General features: G+C 38.1%; 1 protein-coding gene across 1 annotated transcript in view; it reads right to left on the bottom strand.

Annotated features, from left to right (window-relative positions):
• Positions 1-16,740, bottom strand: part of TUBGCP3 (tubulin gamma complex associated protein 3) — a 46,976-nt gene that overhangs the window by 7,963 nt on the left and 22,273 nt on the right. Inside the window, exons 8-14 of the mRNA XM_033052014.2 lie at positions 15,014-15,139; positions 11,502-11,570; positions 7,810-7,942; positions 6,345-6,511; positions 4,997-5,107; positions 4,492-4,600; positions 333-522 (exon numbers count right to left, since the gene is read on the bottom strand). Coding sequence (XP_032907905.1) covers positions 333-522; positions 4,492-4,600; positions 4,997-5,107; positions 6,345-6,511; positions 7,810-7,942; positions 11,502-11,570; positions 15,014-15,139 — 905 coding nt within the window. The remainder of the gene's footprint in view (positions 1-332; positions 523-4,491; positions 4,601-4,996; positions 5,108-6,344; positions 6,512-7,809; positions 7,943-11,501; positions 11,571-15,013; positions 15,140-16,740) is intronic.

Genomic DNA, 16,740 nt, shown 5'->3' with positions numbered 1-16,740 from the left:
AGAAGGTTTCTGCTTAAACTTGATGACAGGACCAAGAGAAGTGCCAATATCCTTGAGGTTGCCCAGGGTCAACATAAAGATATCTGTATTAGTACAACTTCTCAAGACTTTGTCAAATGGCGCTGTATGTATCTCTTATCAAAAAGTAAGAACAAATTTTGAGCTCCAGGATCAAAGAAATTAAACCCAAAATAGAATTTCAAAGTTATTACTCAAAGATTTAATTGAACAAGGCATTTAGAGGGTCCTATTCAAAAAGCAAAACAGTTTCTGTGCTCATCAGGCACAGAACAATCAGAAATTCAACATAATTACCCTTCCTATTGTCTTACTTGAGCAAGTCCATTAAATGCCTGATAAAGTCTCCTTGACCAAGTAACAAGTAGCGCCTCATGGCCTGCATGTGCTCCAGCAAATTGTACTTCTTATTGAGAACATCCAGCAGGTACTTGCTGGTTTCAAAATAAGCTGCATCAATTTTCTCTTGAAATGCATTTTCCAGATCTGTGAACAAATCAGCAGCTAAAAAAAATAAAAATTAAAATTAAATTAGTAGCTTTCAAAAACTGAAACTGAGGCAAACAAGCTTTGGAGTTGAAACACACAAACAGAAAAACTGCCATTTCTTCTGATCCACTGTGTTATACACAGGCCATAGGCAAAGCAAAACCAAGTCTAAAGCAGCCTACACTTCAACAATAATACTTTTTATTTGTGCCCAGACTGTACTTCCCAGTAGAAGTTCATGTTATGTCCCTTTTACATTAAAAAGTTGGGGATTTTTAAGCTTGCTGAAATACTGCAGTTTACAAATCAAATAATTTATGGAGATCTAAAAGCACAGAATTAGGAAAACACCTTTGTTGGGCAGAATCTATATCAGAAGGCACTTTAAGTGTGCGGGGGAAAATTAATCAAATAATCTGCATGTTAAAACACTCAACAGGCAAGAGTTTCCATAGATGAGAGAATGAGAGAAAAGGGAATATGTTTGAGTTACCTGGGGGACAGCCAGCAACCTGATATTTTCTCTCCATCTTTCATATAATTTGGGGACAGAAAGTAGGAAGCAGTAGAAAGCAGCAGGAAGCTAATTTCAGTGTTTTCTACAACTACAAGCTCATTGTCCATAGTACTGATCCTCCTGCCTTGAAGGAAGTGATGTGGCCACAGTTCTTCACCTCAGACTGGAAAGGCAATTTTACATATGTAGCTGTAATGCACCACCTCTGCATACACACACAGCCCCCAGCACAGGCAAAATGCAGCATTCCTGTCTGACATGCAAAACTGCTAAAAAGGTTCTTTACATCAACAAATACAAGGCCCAGGCACAAGGTTTGAAAACTGTGCCGAATTACCTCAGAACACTGAAAAGCCAGAGATGGATAAAGAAAGGCTAAAAGCACTGACAGGCAAGTCCATGAGCTGCTACTGAATGTATTGCCATTCCTGGTCCAGAAGTCCCCAAACTACAGACAGCTACATGTTGGAGCTGAGGTCACTTTATTGCTCTTTTTTACTGCTCCTCTCTCCCAAATGCTACAATTCCCTGCCAGGCAAGATGGCCAACTTCTACACAGTTATGCCAGACTTCTTGTTTTAATACATGTTCAGTTTTCCACATGATGACTACTTCAGCATCAAAAGGAAATGGGGGAAACATGACAGTTAAGGCTCCAAAGCAAACGAAAGAAATAAATAATACAGCCAAACCCATAAAATGTTCAGATTTAAAACAAGACCATAACTCAGGTTGGCATCCTAGCTTTCCATGACCTTAATACGCAATTACCTAAAGGGACTTGCAGGATATTGTTAGATGGTACAAACAAGCACAAAAGGAAGCATTTCCAACATCCCTGACACAGAACGTTGTTTCAGGATTAAATGGGTAAAAGCCCTAAACACAAATGCAGTTTCATGCAGAACTAAAGCAATGCAATACCATGAGGTATTTAGGCTGCCAACCGTAAGCTCAGCACACCTTCAGCACACTGCAGATAGAGTAACATTTCTAAAACTACACTTCTGTCTCAAACAGATTCTCAGCACTTAAGATAATGTAGGTGCTTTGAAGCTTTCATCCCTTACATAACAGGAAACCTGTATTTGTACAGATCTTACATTCAATCAAGGAAAAAGAGAGAAACAAGTGCAAATTTAAAGAAATATTGGAAAAGCATGGCCATAAATGCTGTATAAAGTGCTGAAAGTAGTGCAGCTAAAGAATGTTTTTTTCCTTTTTTTCCAAGAGTTGTTGGCAAGGTGATTGTTCAAATGCATTTACAGCCTTTATTCACTTAACCCTGACACCATTCTGCACTTCAGACTTCTCTTTCACTAAGCAAGCACCGAATGTGGTACAACAACCACATTATTAGAAGACATATTCTTCCAGATATGAATGGGATTTTATCACTAGAACATTTTTCATGGAGATACTCCTGCCAGAAATCCATAATGTGAAGAGTTAATATTAAAACTAATCCAAGGTTACCAGGAGGGGGGAAAAAAACCCCCAACAAATCCAAATGGAGCAACCCCACATATACAAGCTTTAAAGTAATATAGAAGTAATTTTATGTTACAAAGTATTAAGAAGAACCTTCTTCGAAAATAAGAATTTGACAGGAAAATATTTAGATTATTAGCATCAGAAAACTTATCCCAGTGATTTGTATCTCAACTGTTAGACTATCTTTGATATATTAAACAAGTTATCTAAAGAAGTTACAGTAGCAAAATATCATTTCCTCTAGAAGACAACAATCTGTCCTTTCTCCAAGATGTAGCAGCATCCTACACATTCTTTGTTTAGTATTTAGACAAAGTCTCCTTGGTTTAGATGTTTAGTATTTGCTGTCTTTCATCATAACTATGGTGATTTCATTGCAACAAATATGCTGCCAAAAAATAACCACAAATGGTATATAAGTTGTCATTCACTAAAACTGAGATCTATTCTAAATAAAACAAGGAAGGAATTCTAATAGTTAAGTTTTGGTTCCATGTTCACCGGCTAGCAATCCCAATTTTAAGTACAGTAATTTCACGAATACAAGCCGCACCAATTTGACTAAGATTTTGCTCCTAAACCGGAAATGCGGCGAATAATCAGGAGCGGCTAATACAACCTCAGAAGTGCCTGCCAGAGTGCTGAGCCGAGCAGCTGCAAAGTCGGCATTTTGCGATTGTTACAAATCGCTACTCTGTTGCACCGCGGGTGGAGCCTGGCTCCCTGTAGGCAGCACGGGGGGCGGGGAGAGAGGCGGGAGAGCTCTTTCTTTCCCTCCTCTGCCACAGCCCAGGGGAGAGACGCGGGGGGCCCGGCGCTGCCATTGCCGCGGCCCGGGGAGGAGAGGGGGGACCCGGGCCGCCCCTACCGCGGCCCGGGGAGGGGGTTGGGGACCCGGGCTGCCCCTACCGCGACCCGGGGAGGGGGGGGGAAGCCCGCGCCGCCATTGCTGCGGCCCGGGGAGGAAAGGGGAAGCCCGCGCCGCCACTGCTGCGGCTCGGGGAGCCGACGGGGTGCTTTGTCCCCGCCCGCCGCCGCCGCGGCAGGAGCGGGGAAACTCCGTCCCTGCCCGCCGCCGGCGCCACGGGCGCGGGAAAGCTCCGTCCCCGCCCGCCGCCGCTGCCGTAGGAGCAGGGGAAGCTCCGTTCCTGCCTGCCACCGCGGGGCAGCGCCGACCTGGGGTGACCGAGCCCAGTGGCAGCGGCGGGCGGCCCCGAGCGGCAGCACCGGGCTGGGCCACCTGGCCCCGTCAGTGGCCCCTAGCGGGCCGAGCCTGCACAGCCTTAGCTCAGCCAGTAAACCCCGCCCTCCCGCGGTTCTGTTACTAATTGCACGCGGGTCCTCGCTGCGAACGACAAAGCGGCTTATATTCGGGTGCGGCTTATCTATGGACAAAAACCGAAATGTTTGCCAACACCCAGAGATGCGGCTTATACTCAGTGCGGCTTGTATTCGTGAATTTACTGTAATCTTCAAAAAGAATTCTACTAACCTTCTACATACATATTTTTGACATACTGGTATAGCACAGTTACAGAAAGGCTTTTTTTCTATTTTTACTGCTTATTCTCTTATTTGAACTAACTAGGCGTTTTTATTTTTCAACCACAAAATTAAAGTATTATGGAAGTGTATGATGGAGGATATTTGATGAGAAGTCAAACATACTAAATTCTTATTGCAGCACTCAAGAATATCCCTGCTCCTACCCCAGCTGAGGCAGATGAAGGCAGACTGTTTTATGGTTTCATTCACAAATTCAGTACCATCCAGCAAACCTATCAAATTAAGAAAGTTATACACATGCATCAACAAATAGATATATAGAAAATTAAATTAGCTATATTTTAGGGCAGATGGGATTTTTGTACTCCTTTCCACCCCATCATCCATGAAGTCAGTTTACAGTCTAAACCACGCATAGTATGGAGATCAGTTCAAAGGGGAGATACTGAATAATATTAATACTGTACCATCTTTTGAAGACTCTGCAGATTTTGCAACAGCAATCATCTTTGTGGACGGAGTTTGATCATGACAAACTTGATGCAAGAAGTTTATGGATTTTCCTATTAAAAGGACCTGAACAAAACAGGATTTATTAAAAAGTGATTTTCTTATAAGAAAAAAAATAAAATACCAAACGAAGAAGCATCCACAACCACCAGGATAACAAGATATACTGTAATTTTTGTGTGCTCTCAGTTTCACAATCTCAACTATAGCAATCCAGAATAGCAATGCTAATATGAAAAGGTTTTAAAGACAAACTTCTTTTCCCCCTACTTGAGATCTCTTCAAAGTTTAACAGTTACAGAATGGAAAGGAGAAACAGTCCTACAGTCTTCCTCAGTAAACAATTCTAAAATTCCTGAGACAATTATTTTTTGTTAAATCTGGCTTCTATTTTCTCGATAGAAATCTAAGCAGAAGCACAGGGCAAACAAATCATCAGAAGATGAACTTTTAGATTCATACCTTTTTTGATTGCTCCATTGTAATAAAAGATGGGATCATTGATTTCCTCAAAGTGTATTTATCATGCCACAACCGATCAGTTTTAACTGTAGGATCTGAAGCTACAAAAAACTGAAGATCGAAATAAATATTAAAAGATTATAGTTTAAACTCTAACCTATAGTTTCACCTATTATTCCTCCTATCTTAACAGATGGGGAGGCGGAAAAAACCACAAGAAAACCAAAAAGTCAAAATGCTGTAGTCTCTCAACTCCACACAAGATAAACCTTTAATTTGTAAAAAACTAAAACTACTTTATTAATTTTGTTGAATTGAAGTCTGAACGGATTATGTGCTCATCCTGTCAAACAATATACCCATTTTCTAGACACAAACTTTTTTCAGTGCCTCCAGATGTCATTTTCCCCAAGAATGGTCAATTGTCTTTGTTCAAAATTCTGTGTCATATGAAAATTATAGCTTTCAGTACAAGACATCCAGCAATAATTTTCAGTATTAAGAGCAGTCTTCCAGTGCACATGCAGAGGTTAGAGCTAACAAACTACACAAAATCAAAAAAAGACAAAAAACTCATTTCTGGGGAGTAGCTGGGAAAAAAAGTCTATTTTACACTTCTAAAAAAAGTTTGACACAATTCTAACTTTGAAGATCAGCTGTCACTATCACTCACTTAAATTTTGACCAAAATAAAGACATTCCAAGAAAACAGACAGCATAACTGACTCTTAAGTACAATTACTCAGATTTGTCTCAGAAGTGCTCAACTAATTTAAAAAAATTATTCTTTGGCTTCTTAGAAAAGCATGAAAAATATTTCCAAGAAGAAAAAGGACAGTTACTGGAACTTGATGCTACAGAAGCCACAACAAATAACTTTGCAGAGTTTCTATTCTAGAACCATGAACCTCTTCTACCCAGTTTGATAGACTGAACTTATTTATCAAGGGAAACAGTCTGCAGTCAGAGAAAAATATTCTGATCTTCATACCAAATAAAAGGCTTGCATTCTGAACAGTTACAAAGAACTCTGCATACATTACAGTTGTTACAGTAGGCAAGAAAGATACAGAGGAATTGTTTTGTCTTCAGAAACAAGGATCTACTGTCAGTACACCATTCTGACTCTACTAACCAGACCCGCATATGATTTGTTGAAGACAACACATTGCAACCTGCAGATATCAAATTCATGGAAAGTGATATTTCAGGTTATTACTGTATGTATTGCTTACTCATGTTACACATTTTCATCACATTCTACTTTCCAAATTCTCCTCTAAGTTTCTTATAGACCATCACACCACAAAGCAAAGAGATGAAGTATTTGCTGTAGCACACACATTACCTCATGGTATGTATCCTCCAGCTCTCCATCATAAATCCAGCGATAAAGGAAGTTCAGTACAGGATGGGATACCAGGCCAAGAATATGCTGAACCAGAGATCTCATGTAGGGATCTCCTGTTTTAGTATAGGCATGAACTGCTGAGGCTAGTTCACCACCTTTTCTCCCTGTAAGAAGAAAGGGAGAGGGACAGAAACATTTGAACGAAAACTATAGGCATATACACCTCATTTAAATTTAGCGGCCATTGATTTTAGCTACCCATGTCTCACATTGAGCTCGCTAAACAGCAATTCCAAAATGTAGCAAAAGTAGATTTTTTAATTGTTATCAGGGAATTCCTAGGCTTTAAGGCATGAACTATTAATCTCACTAAAGCATTAAGCAGAGTTCTCTGTCTACTTTATGGTAGCTTACAGGAATGCAAAATTCAAGACATCAGATCACACACAGAGGTTGATGTTATGCTTCCAGACAAGCATTAAAGGAGGCTTGGGATGTTTTCCTTCTCTCCTGTACTTGACACTCAGATATTCTGTGTGAATATATGCACACAGAGCTTTCCTATTTCCCGGTTATAGTTGCCCCCATAGATCCAATAGGTAATATCCCCTGTATTCTTGTAATTGAAAAGTAAGAGGTTATCAAACAAAAAAGTTTAAAAATAGATTGAATATTTGATCTTGCTGCCATGATCCACAGCTCATTGCTTCCTTGTGGCAGAGGCCATGGAACTCAAAATTTTCATGAATGCCTTAAAAGTAAAGCTTTTAAAGCTTTAAATGGGCCTTAAAAATTTGCTACCAAATCCAATAGTCTAGGTAAAGCAAGTATTTTAGGGTTGGTTTTTTTTTTTTTTTTGCTAAAATGCTCTTTCTAGAGGACTATAATCTCATAAACCTAAAGCACCATCAGGAAGAAGCATCAGTTACTGGTCAGTTTAGCCAGTTGCTGGTCAAAGTTCTGGTAAACTCCAACATTACTCTCCCCTGCATGTTCTTGTGGATTGCCAACAGAATTACAGTATTTGCAGATTTGCAAAGTTTTGTGGTTTCACATTAATCTGAAGACAATTTGCTAACAACTCCTCTATGCCATCATACATAGAGAAATTGCATAATACTCAGGCATAGTGAAGAAACTAAGCCAACCATTCCATAACATATTAGCAGGGCTTTTTCAGTGTACCATTCTCTGAAAGACAATTGAGTAACTGAAAATAGCATGAAAAGTGTATGCTTGAAATTGAATTTTTTGAGCACATTCTAGTTTTAAAAAATAAGAAGTCTGAATGTATCAACACAGCACTATAATTTGTCATGCTTTGTTGAAACTAAAAGAGGGAAAATCTGAAGTACCTACTTGAAATTTTCTGAAAAAAAAAGCCTAAACAAGGACTAATACTATTGATACCCACCTCCAGCATGCACAACTACTCAAAGTTGAAATATTAAATTAAACAGACCTTGACAGTGATCAACAAGTGCTGCAAGGGTCTTTAACCTTATTTTGGGGTCGTAGGTCCAGACTAGAAGACGGCGAAGTGTTAAACTGCTCTCAAGTCCCAAATTCACACCCTGATCATCTTCCAGTTGTAACTGACCAAGTTAGAAACAGAAAGACATGTCAAAGAACAGAACTGAAGCAGAACTCACGTTTCATAGTTTGTTCAGAAGTCAGATTTTTAGTAATATACTTGAAATACCCAGTGTTATGTATTCTCTCATCAAATTACTGGGCCAAAATCTGAGTCAACTTTTAAAGGAAACAGAGACTTGAGCACAGGTGAAAGAACACAGACAAGCATAAATGTAATAAGGCAGACAAAGCCCAAAAATCAAGAAAGTTAAAGACAACAAAATAATAGTCCTGAAAAGAGAAAAGAGCAAAGGAAAAGAGATCCTGAAAGACAGCAAGAGATGCTCGAAAAAGAGAAAAGAAAAACATCTAAAGGAAAGGTAGGCTGTAGGAGATCAGCTTTTTATAACTGCACATACAGTTTATTTTAGTACAATATAGGACAAATTCCACTCAATGTCTTCCTCCAGAAGTCATCAGAACTTAAGTTAGCCTTATAGTGAGATTAAGGAATTGCTATGTTGAAAGAAAAACACTGAAATTTAAAAGCTACAATAAGAAAACTATCCTAACGTGACTACCATGAATCTTCCAACACCATGGAAAATAAAAGCCAAGTATTTGCATCCAAGGTGCAAATGCCAATCTTACACAAGTATAGATGGAATAAGCAGGACAAGAACACAACTTAATACAGAAGTAAGTTCCTGGAGCAGTACAAGGAGACAATCTCTTAGAAAAGATGTTGTTTCTGGTATATGACAGCCAACCCACTCTGTGCTTTCCCATCTAGCACATTTTTTTAGCCCAAATGCAACATACTAGTTAAATTTAAGACTAGTGTCATCCACATTAAATTCAGCCTTAGAGCCAGTTAAATTCATTCGCTTCTGAATGCTCCTGGGTCCATATCTGGGCTTTTTCTCTGGTGTTTTTGGAAATCAGCAATGATAAGAGAGATACATGAGCCACCCTTTGGCTTTAGGGAAGACATGGTACATCTTCATCACGGAATTGCATTTTTAAATGGGCTGACAATGTGAAAACAACCTGCAAGAAAAAGACCAGAGACGCTTATGGAATAGTAGACAGTATGCTCAGGATTACTCATTCAAGGGCAGAAACACGCTCAGGGGAAGTTCTGAAGACATAATAAAAAGTTAAAGTCTTTGACAAGACTCTTGTTGTTCTATGACTGTACTGCTCTCTAGAAATGCAGTTAGCAACTCCTAAGCTGGCAGTCTGTACGATCTCCTGAATCTAAAAATGCCACATACACTTAATTTCAAGTCAATCTTCTACATGTTTTCAAGAAGCTGAAAGGTACAGGATTTTTGTCCATTCTGCAGTGTGACCTTCAAGCCTTTCCACCTTTCAAGTCACAAAAGAATGTCTCCTCCACCGCTGGATCTCCTTCCTTTCTATCATGTCTCTGGGAAGGATTGTTGCCAGGAGCTGCTGAAAATCCAAACATGACTCTGGGAATCCCTTCAGTTAGGTGCTGAGGGACCTAGATTCCCCAGAAACTCCTGTCTGCGGCTGCAGCAAAGCATTGCTGACACTGTATTGAATGTTCCCTATGAAAACGCATTTAATCAACATGCTCAATGCACTCACCAACTCTAACACTGAAGAAGAATCTGGCAAGGAACGTGAAGAGCAACAACAAGAACAGTTAAGACTGGGGAAAATGTGTGTCCAACTACTGAATGATGCTAGGTGAGGGGTGACAGGAAAAATGGAAAATACTGAGGTACTTAATGCCTTTTTTGCCTTAATATTTCAGTTAAGATTCGGTGCTGGGGATACCTGATGTTGAGATAAGAAGTCTGGAACATGGAAGACTTGAGTTCGGAAGGATCAGGCTAGGGTACACCAAACAAATCAGATACACTTAACCTATGGGACCTGATGGGATGCACAAACAAGTGTTGAGGGAAGGAGTTGGCCAATGTCACTACAAGGACACTCTCCATTATTTTTGCAACACAGCAATTAGAGGAGGTTTCTGACGACCCTGCAAAAGCAAATGTCCCTCCTCTCTTCAAGAAGCCATAAAACGACACACCACTGAGACTCACTTCATTCCTTGGGATAGCAACTAATCCTGGAAAACCATTTCCAAGCTTATGGAGGACAAAAAGCTTTCTCAGGGAAAAAAGGTCAGGGAAAGGAGAAGGAAATAGGAACATTTGTGGCGATGGAGTCTGTTTTCCCAAGCAAGTGTTAAGTGTCCTGAGGCCCTGCTTGCCAGAAGCGGCTGGACATCTGCCTGCTGATGGAAAGTAGTGAATGAATTCCCTACTTTGCTTTGCTTGCACGCACCGCTTTTGCTTTCCCTTTTAAACTGTCACTAACTTGATTGACTTGTCTTTTTGTGTTTCTATTTTCTCCCCATTCCTCAAGAGACAGGGGGGAGCAGGAGGCTGGTGGGTGCCTGGCTGCTGACCAGGGTCAACCCACCACAAAGGCAAATGCAGTTTGAGAATACCTAGCCCCAGAACTTTCATTTTCTCCTTACAGGCTTTCCCTCCCACCCTACTCATCTCTTCTTTTGAAAGGTTTGCTGGAGCAGGAAAGGTAGACAAAATTGCATTTCAAAGTAGTCCAGTATTTTCATTCTCTAGAAATTTTCGAGGGCAGAATAAATCAAAGTTTCAGCAAACCAAGAGACAAAACACATCTTGGACAGAGCAAGAAGTTAATTACAAAAGGAATACTGGATAATAGCCAGGAAAAACAAGCAAAAAGTATAGATAACAGGCATTCCAAAAGTCAAGAATGTTCAAGAACTGCAAGTAAGTTAAAAGGAACAGATGCTTTGAAAACATTAACAGAAGCCTATGACAAACTATAAAGATGTTATTGAAGTTAGAATTTTAAAAGGCAATATAATTTAGCTTTAGGTCAATTCTCAGAATGAATTTTTCACCATTATGGGTAAAGGATCCCTTGAAAAACATCTTTAAAAAAAACAAGCAGAAGAATATCGTTTCTTTCATTTTTATTATGGAGACAGCATCTAGATGCACATACCTACAAATGTTGGTGGAAAAGCTGCAAGATTATCAGCACTGAGTTGGTCTATGTTTTACAGAAAAATAGTCAAACACTGAAACATCTCCAGAACAGATGTCTTTACTCTCAGAAAACAAAGGGACAAGAAAAATGTACAAATTGCCCCACACAGAAAAAAAATGGGAACAAATTACTAACTGCTGAATCATGGACTCCTGCAAATACAGATTTTTTTTTCAACCCTCAAGGATGTGTTTGGGATTTGAATGATAAAGACATTGTGCAAGATGAAGATGACAAAAAGGATGCAAAACAGGGACAGAGACTTAGAAATACACATTGTATTCCTTATGCAACACATCAGTGAATTCTTAATAGAAAAATATTCAAGGGCACATACATTTAAAGAGTAAGAAATGTACAGAGAATTGAGTTCACTGTCAACAGAAACTGCTGTAGATCCTTTACATTATAACAGAGTGGGTAGGTATTACCTTTTTAGGAGATATTTAGATAACATAGAACAAAATAGTAAAGTTCAATACGTACCACTTAACTTACCTGAGAATGTAAAACAGACAGAAGTCTGTAGTATTCTTTAAGTTCTTGATGTAAGGCTGCACAAAAACTCTGTAAGAGAAAGAGAAGGAAAAAAAAGGGAAAAGTAATCAGGAGACATCCTTCTGATTTAATTCTATCATCACACTTCCAACATAGTCAGAAATTTCCTTAAGACAAATTTTCTACAAGTTGCGGCATAAAAGTCAATTCTTAGAGAAATGGACACAAGTGAAACTGCTTCCCCGGGAGCTGCATTTGTCTTTTCCAAGAATTTATACACATTATCAAGTGACTTTGTTTCTTGCTACCTTAACTATCAACAGATTAAACTATGACAAGTGTAACTCTTCAAGTAGATACATCATCTCAGTAATGGCATTAGTAACTAGCACAGGAATGTACAAATTATAGCATGACCCAGCTGAAGATTTTTTTTTTTTTTTTTTTTAAATCATGGAAGGTACAGTATGCAGTGAAGTAACAGAGTTCAAATTTCAGGAAGGTCTCTAACAACAGAACAGAGAAGTTAGCAACCATCATTATATTTACAGTATAGACTATATGGCATCAACAAGAAAATACAATGTTGAAGAAAATGCTCCCAGTAAGTGCTGCCAGATCAAGTACTCTAAATTTCTCACTTTCTATCAATTCATAGTTATATAGGATTCTTCACTTGATATGGAAGAAATGAACACCACAAAGTCTATCCTCAGAAATCTATAACATGTGCAGAAATTAATTCAGGCCAGAACTAAAGCAAACTCTTCTTTGTGATTCTAATCACAGCTACTTTAAGTTGCCTTAAAATCCAGATAAATTTTAAAATGAATTCCTGAAATAATACTTGTTTAGTGGTAGATATTTTCCACAGTTTAAGGAAGGTCTTGCTTTATTTTTGTAATGGTTTTAACCTAAAATACAGACTAAAAAAAATGCCTGCAACTCATTTTTCAAAACAGAACTAAAAACACAGCTCATTAATTTGGGATTAAGTGAAAAAAACTTTAAAATCCCCCAAAAAGTGTCCAAAGTTTATTTGTTTGGTTTCTTGGAAGAATACTCTCATGCACACACAAATAATTCAGAACTTTCTAATCAATTCTCAGCTAACAAATTTGATATATATTTTGATGGATTTTTTTTTAATGGAAAACTCCCCATGATTTTCCCTTCCAGACCTTTTAAAATTACAGTCAAAAGAATTTTAGAAAGACCCCAAGAACTTGAAGTAAAGTATTCATTCACTAGAGTATGTAAAAAGCAGAAATAATTTCTAGAAGCACAAGGAGAAAATAAATCTTCTTTCCTGCTAAGCAGCTAAGAAGTCAAGGGGAAAAAAAAAAGTCATTAATCTTGCCATTGTATCCTTTTTAGAGGAAGGAGGTTCCTTTCTTCAACTCAACGTTGTAAATTGCAAAGAAATTTGACATTCATTTTATTCCAGAGGATACTGAAGAGCAAAAAAGAAATCCCTTTATGCGTAACTCCACTTGTCGTTTCTTCTCACTTGCTTCTCCAGTAAATTTTTGAACCTATTAAAGTGGCACTTGCCAAGACAGAGGGCAGAGCAGAGCCTCCAAGAAAACAATCAAAGGAACTGTTCTGCTCAAAAAGGAAGAACAGTAACCATTGACTTTAATGATTTAGTAGTCAAAAGGATTTAGTACCCAACTGGCCACCAATTTTTCAGAGAAGTTTTACAAATTAAAATTTACATCCAGTACCAATTCTTGCATCACAGACTTTTGCTTCCCAAACTGTACAGAAAAACTGGACATTATCCTAGAATTTTGATTTGGTCTGCTGCAAAAGAGAATTGAGGAAGAAAACAGAATGGTTGTTTAAGAGAAAAAAATTAAAATGCTCACTAACTCAACTTGATCTAAATGGGCAAAATGCCAAAGTATAAGTTAAGTTATAGTTAACTACCAACTATTCTTTTTATTTTCTGAGGACAAAGCAATACTTAGATATTAATCAGCAAAGGTAGGAAAATATGAAATGTAATATATTGTTATACCTCTACTTCTAATGTCAATACCTGACATTTTGTGTGGTAAAACCACCAGAATCATAATAAAAGAGGTGACAGACATCTTATTCTATACCTTGTTTGAACAGGGGTTTACACAATCATTCTTTCAGAAGATTAAGTGAAAGATATTTTATAACAATATACACTGTTGTGCTAAATTCCTTAATGCAAAGTGTGCAGCACCTGAAATTCTCAGCTATAAAAGCTAAGAAGAATATGAAGGTATACTCTCTGTACCCAGATACTGGCAGCAAGAGTAAAATGTAAGTTTTTATTTCTATGCCTAGGTCTTAGAAATATAAACAAGTGCTTGCTTCAAGCAAAATTAGCAGTATTAGAGCTATGCAGATTCAAGTAACTTAACTGCACAGCCTTCTGAACAGGATCTGAAACCTGCATACAGAAGCCAAGACACTGCACATTTAAATTCACTGAAGAATTAAAGTTCTCCCCTTTCTGTAAACTTGAAGATTAAAGCCAGAGACAGTAAAAATAAGCACAAGCAGGAAGCTGCTAGATAAAGAATAAAACTTCACCCAGATATAAGGGGGAGAGTCCAAAGAAAATGCATACACAGTAGCACTACCATATAAAACATGGAAATCAGCATTGGATCAGTAGAAAAATATTTATATGTAACTAGAAGGGTTACTTAGAATAAGAGACAGAATGGAACAGAATAAAACATTAGAAAAGTAGGAAGCACTACAGTGTCTCTACTGACCTCTTAAGAAAAATTAGATTGAAGGGAGAAGCACTTCAATTTCTTGGCAGATTAAGTAGGATGTTATGGCTAGAGGCAAGGATAACATTTCTGTCGACTCAGAAGGGATAATATCCAGTTTTACAGAGGGAGCAAGTGAGAGGAAACGGGAATGTCTTAGCAGTAAATGTGGTTTTGGGTATTACAGCAGCAGAGAAGTTACTGTAGACTATAAATCATGATGATGAAACCTATAAAAACAAAAATTAATATTCTTTTGATGCTGTATTCAAAAGAGAGGGCAGAAGATAATGGACTATTTGCATTTTATGTAAGCTAGTGCAGTACTAACATATAAATATCAACAATAGCTGACAAGAATGTCTCCTGCACAGGTCACTAACAACTGCATTGGTGATTGATTAGCTCAGGAATGACATCATCCCATTTAAGAAATGTCTTTATTTATGAACATGCACGAATAATTTTAAAATACTGGGGTTTTTCTAAAAAGGGAGATTAGAAATGGAATTCATGAGCGTTTCCAGCTACCAAATACAGGGTCAAATTCTTAAGATCAGAAAGAGCAAATGCCTTTTCCTTGCCTTTTGACTATGACCCATATCGAATGCAGCATCCACAGAAGGAGGAAAGCAAATGATGAATGATTCAAGCTCCAAAGTTTATGCATCATTTTAGCACTGCATTTACTCAGTAGCTTCTTCGCCAAACAAGACCAAATACAGTAGTTGTTTTTTCTAGCTGACCCACCTGTCCCACAAGTCCAAATGCACGATCCAAACTCCTCTGGTCTGTGTATTTTCTTATTTTGTTATGTAGCCACCCCAACTCTGCAAGTCTACTTGTAGTATCTCGGAGAGATTTGGACAAGCTCACCTATAAAGTTAACAGAAACAAGTCTGCAATTAAGTCAAATCTGTCACACCAATACCAGTTCCTTCCCAAAGGTCCCTCTTTCTCATAAAAAAAAAAGCCAGTCTGAGAAACAATTCATTTTACATTCTACAGTATAGATACTGCAAAAAAGCAGACAACCATGTAATTAGCATTATATTTATACACTCATGCTGAAATGACAGCAGCAACAAACTACTGGCAACTTTAAGACATTCTCTTTTGGAAATTTTAATGCAACAGGATTCATACATTCTTCTCCCATTAGGCAATTACAGTAAAAACAAAATGATCTTCAGAAGAAAGGAAGAAATCTGTATTTTATGTTATAATATCAGACTTTACCTTATCCTGACAATCAGCAAGATTGAAAATATGAGAACTGTAACAGAGTGTTAATGACTGAAACTAATGAAAAAGCTTTGACAAAATAACTAGTTACTGCTACATGTGAAATAAATCTTTACTAGAAAATAAATTACAACATGCCTGACTAGGCATCAGAAACACAAACTTCAGAACCCAACTTCCAAGGTTATGTCCAGCTTTTGTAAGTTATTTAATCGTATGTCCTTTTTGAACTCCTCCAGTTCTGGTTTTCCTCTAGTATCTCGCTCACCTTGCAAATCTGTCTTAATCCCAACACCCTATTCACCTACCGCTACTATTTTCATCTGAATCAGTACATTTCTTCCTCTAATTTACCAACAGATAAGACACTTTCTACTTCAGATTTTCCTTTTCCACATTTCATCATATTACTCAAGAACACTATCATCAAGTATTCAAAATTTTATTGAATAAAAAACTCCAAACAATCTGACTGATAACACAGACCATGAGGCAGAGACTGACTTCTGCCCACAGCAACCGGGCCTATCCCACCTCTACAGACAACTTTAACTTTGTCAGCCAGCAGGAAGTCAAAACCAAAGTAAAGAATTGTTCTAATAAGTTAAGCTGCCAAAGAACTAGAAATCTATCTCCTTCATTAAACCTTTTAGTGAACAGTACAGGCATTCTCCAAGATAACAATTAGTGTCAGACTCTGTTATCCACACCAGTGTGGGCTTGAACCAGGCTGCAGCATTTGGTTGTAAGACCAGAGTTCAGTCCCCAGCCCTCTTGTTTACCCACAGGGGTACAGCTTTAACTTCTTGAACAACTTCTGTAGGGTAAATTCCAGCCCAAACAAGCATAACTGGACACAAAAACCCTGCTCACAGCTAAAACCAAAGAGATGACGTAAGAACTATTTAGAATTCTGCAAGTACAGAGTACTTGGTAAACACAGAGTGCAGCACATATCCGCTGGAATTAAATGAGGAACAAGCAAAATTGGCTTGGTGTTCTTATATTTGTATGTCTCAGATGAAATCAGAAGCTGCTATCTTATACAGTGCTGAATGTCACCACAAGACCTAGTACTAACACTAAGATTAGGAAACATTTCCGCAAGAATAGTACCTTAGAAAATGTGTTTCATTCTGGGAATAAAAAAAAAAACCAAACAAAAACCCAGGCTGTGTACAGTGAGATTGTCAGCTGAGGGAGACCTACATGTTCTGACTACTATTCTGCCA

Source organism: Catharus ustulatus, chromosome 2 (genome assembly GCF_009819885.2).
Source record: "Catharus ustulatus isolate bCatUst1 chromosome 2, bCatUst1.pri.v2, whole genome shotgun sequence".
NCBI classification, from domain to species: domain Eukaryota; kingdom Metazoa; phylum Chordata; class Aves; order Passeriformes; family Turdidae; genus Catharus; species Catharus ustulatus.
This window is presented reverse-complemented; position numbering and strand designations above follow the sequence as displayed.